Source organism: Austrofundulus limnaeus, unplaced genomic scaffold (assembly GCF_001266775.1).
Source record: "Austrofundulus limnaeus strain Quisiro unplaced genomic scaffold, Austrofundulus_limnaeus-1.0 Scaffold6, whole genome shotgun sequence".
NCBI classification, from domain to species: Eukaryota; Metazoa; Chordata; class Actinopteri; order Cyprinodontiformes; family Rivulidae; genus Austrofundulus; species Austrofundulus limnaeus.
The window spans coordinates 5359274-5363534 of record NW_013952408.1 but is presented as its reverse complement, the minus strand read 5'-3'; the positions used below and the strand labels follow the sequence as shown (position 1 = coordinate 5363534).

The 4261-nt window shown below is 36.2% G+C and overlaps 1 protein-coding gene across 1 annotated transcript in view; it reads right to left on the bottom strand.

Moving 5' to 3' along the window:
- The window catches only part of gpc1b (glypican 1b), a gene marked incomplete at its 5' end in the record, with an annotated part of 31324 nt that overhangs the window by 11955 nt on the left and 15108 nt on the right, over positions 1 to 4261 (bottom strand). Inside the window, 2 exon segments of the mRNA XM_014031992.1 lie at positions 361 to 524; positions 1280 to 1513. Coding sequence (XP_013887446.1) covers positions 361 to 524; positions 1280 to 1513 — 398 coding nt within the window.

The window sequence follows — 4261 nt, the reverse complement described above, 5'->3', positions numbered from 1 at the left end:
GTGTGTGTGTGTGTGTGTGTGTGTGTGTGTGTGTGTGTGTGTGTGTGTGTGTGTGTGTGTGTGTGTGTGCTTAAATGTTTACATCAAAGGGAGATGTTGATCAGTGGGGAGATAAAATGCATGCCCGTTAGCACAGTAACATTGCTGAAAATATCAAAGGTGTATAGGCTATTGGCGCCGCAGTAAATTGGATACCAGAAGGGAAAAAAATATATAAAAAATAATAAAAATTAAAATGCACTGCAGCAATTTGAATGTTTGTCAAAAACAGTGAATCCAATCACTGCAAACAGGAAAACATGGCTATATTTTCAGGTGACAAACACAAAATACCTGTAAGGGCAAGAGGCGGGATCTTACCTGTGACACTCTGCGCACCACGTCTTCGCTGATCACCAGTCCCTGAAGAAATGAGCGTGCTGCCACAAACGTATGTGTGACCTGTATTGTCATTTTATGGGACGTATCTCCAAAAGGTCGCAGAGTTTCTAATTGCTTTGACACACAATCCAGGTAGTCTTCACCTGCAATGAGCAGACACATTTAATAGGAGATTATTTTTGTTTTTAGGAAAACAACTCTAATAATAAAAAATATGTTTTATTTGAATGTGATTTAAGTGACGATCACTTAAAAAAACAGTTCAGAGACATGGTTTCAAAACTAGAGGAGGGAAATGCTCATGAGCTCAATTTGTCTTCTGTCTCCATCAAATTAACTAATTTTCAAGTTTTTTTTTTGCATGATGACGCATAAGAAAAGCAATTTGAAAATGAAAACCCAATCAATCCAATGTTAATCCAGTGAGCATAGTAGGAGAGTTGTGATTAGCCCATCAGAGCCACGAGGGAGTTCCTGTTGCCATGTTGCTGTGAAGTGCTGTCAAGCTGTGCAATGAAACAGAGATATTTTAAATAAAGAGTGTCTGGTTTATTTTTGAGCTCCCCCAAGGCAACTGTACTAAATTACAAGTTAATAAAAAAAAAACAGAAATGTTCTACTTTTTACACTTAAAACCTGGAGAAACAGGCATGCCAAAAGACAGACTTAAAATGACAATACATTCTGTCAAACTTGTAGTTTTCCACTAAACAGCTATGGGAGGATCAAATGCCATCCCAAGTAAAAATCTATTAGAGTTTGGAAATGGAGTTCAATAACAGTTTTATAACACCAACACATTTTACCATCTAAAAATATTTTAAGTCAAAAAACAATAAAAAAAAACATTTAGTTATGATTTAACTTGATTCCATTATTTGATATTACACAGTCATACCTATTGAACTCTGCTTGTTTGCCACATAAAAGAGTTTCTCCATCAGCTTGGCCCAAAATTCATTCAGCACCTCTTCCAGGTTGACATTGGTAGTAGAACCTTTGTAGTAGTCTGACAAATCCTGGTATAGGTCAGAGAAAACCTGGGAATTCTCGAAGTACACATAGCCCCACGTTGACGAGAAAGTTTCCTGAAGGCTAATCATAGAGCGGTTCAGCAGCTCAACCGCATAGCCTGAAAAACAAAGGGGGGAAAATGTTGTGTTTAAAACCATGGAAAGTGCATTTAGCCCACATTCACACTGCCAGAAGCCACACATGTATTTTATTTTATTTTTTAAGATTTGTTCTGCATGTGAACTTTGAGGTACACTATAAGTGCATGTAAAGCTGATATATTGCATCTAACACACTGATTGCATGAAATGTAAAATGTCTCCCTAGGATTGAGAGAGAAATGAAAGCTTTCAACAACATTATGTCACAATATGGCTCAGGGATTGTGACAAAAAAGAGGGAAGAGGACACACGGACATCGTTCACAAGTGTTTCATTTGTAGAAAACAACAAAATAAACAGTTTAATTAAAGAAGTAGGCTAAAGAAAATGAATCCTGTCAAAATAAAACATTAAGCAAACTAATTAAACTAAGCCAAATTGAACTAAACAGACAACCAATCTAAGCCAAAAAAAAAAAAAAAAAAAAAAAAGAAGCAGTTCAGGGGTTTCCTATCAGTGTGACAGCTGCAGTCCAACCAACGGGTCTCCAAAACATGAAACAAACAAATCATCTCACAACATGCATTGTTTCAAGTGAAGAATCACACAGAAGCTACACTGCAAAAAAATGTCCACCTAACCAAATTTAAAAATCTGTTTTAAAATCTGCTGGCAATAATCGGTATTACCAACTCCTCTGATTAGAGTCTCTTTGGGGCGGTAAAAACCCTGCCCTATGGACACTTCCTGCTAGTTTTAGCACATTGATACAAACAGTAAAACTAACGTGAGCTCATAAAACACAGGAAAAGCTCTCAGCAAAACTTGTGTCCAACAGAGGATATATTCTGTTTAAAATGGATTTGGAGAAGACAGAGCAAGCTTGAACTGAACACCAAGAACTGAGGACATAAAAGGGAACAGGTGTTTTTTTTTGCCAAGAAGGTAGGACAGTTTTTAACCTAATCTGTGGCAACTGTATGTGAATTACTGAGCTAAATTTATGCTAGGCTAATATAGAGCTGCAGTCATGGTGCCAGGTTTGAATAACGGGGGAGAGGATAGTGCGCTCCCTGGTTGAGCTACAGGTGATGTAGCATCCTGCTAGTCTTCCTTGTTTATCGGATRAGAAAACGGGAGGAAAAGTTCTGTGCTGCTGGAAACTGGAAACTATTGCACTGCTGTCTCTGCCTCTATAAAAGAGCAGAAACAGGTGGATGAAAATCAGAAGACATGCACGATCAGACGATCAGATGAAGTGTTTACAAGACACTTTTTTCCCCCGAATGGCCGTTTAATCAGATTAGCCTACATATGTCCATGGAGGATGCATGGTTCACCATTTTTTTTTAAACTTTCATTTTTAAAATGATTTCACAAGATGTCTTGTCCCCATTTAATATTGTTAATCTGGAATTTTCTTGTAGAATATTATGCCTACTCAAAATTTTATTAGAAATCTAATCCAGAAAGCTGTGTGCACTAGCTACCTGTCTGATCAATTTCTGCAACAGCTAAATTATAAGTCCGGGTGGGAGGCTTTTTGCTGATTTAATGCCCGGACCTTTTTATTTTATTTTAATTTATTTTCTTTATGAGACAACCTATGGTGAGGGAGAAAAAAAATGACAACTTTGTGCACAAATAACTGATTAAAAGTAACGTAACCTATCTTTTTCACAGAAAACATGCCGCAAGTTGTAACATTATGTTTTTATTGATTTAAGAAAACAATGTCCGCCCCACTAATTTTTTATGCTCATGAGCCGCTACAGTTGGCTACTGTTCTAAAATTTATGTAACAAACTTTGGCTTGATAGGTTTAATAGGAATTGCAGTTTGATCACTTATGTGCTGGTAAAGGCTGAACAGCTGTGGTGTCACTCTTGAATTTATTTTAGTTCAAAAAGTTAATAGATACATCCAGTATTTCTTCCTTAGAGTTTCATTGAAATGGTTCATAATGTAATTTGCTAACAGACAAACAGGGCTGATAATAAGTTTTATTTGGGGATTATTGTGGTTTAACTATTGTTGGGGAAAATGCTGAAACATTACCAGGACAAATTTCAGCTCATGATTTATAAAGATGACTGTGTTATAGTCATTTTTGTGTTTGGATATATTGCTTTGCTGAGACAAACATTTTGAGTCAGATTAACTCTAGAATCACTGCTGTGTTCTCAAAATAATAATAAAATCGCTTCAGTAATTTATGAGCTACTTTGGTATAGGCAGACACACCCCTTCAGGCAATATTGGGAAAAATGTGCAGGATTTGCTTGCTTTTTACAGGGGTCATCCTTTGTAAATTTGACTATTATTTGGGTTGTTGCTGCTGCTTTTTTTATTAGGTCTTACACATAATACTGTATTGTCTTTAAAAATAAAGCATTCAATTTTACAATAGTTTTATTATTGATAAACAACTGGAGAAAGTCAAGTAAAGGCTTAAAAAAGTCAAACTATCACACTCGAACAGAAAGCCTAAAGACAGTTTCAGAATATGAGTTACATAATCTTTTAAAACGCTAAGCTTTCACTGACCCATCTGTGTAGTATAATCTGAGCAATAGCCTTGGTGGTTACTGTTAATATTTTTAATGTAAATAATTGTTTCAAACACAAGCCAACTATACAGATGCATGATGCAATCTGTCTCTAGCAGCTATTGCCTGACACCTTCCTTCTCAGATATTCATTTTGAAAAATCTTCAAGGAGAGGAGGAAGAAACTCATTCCAATGAAGCAATGAACATTATAT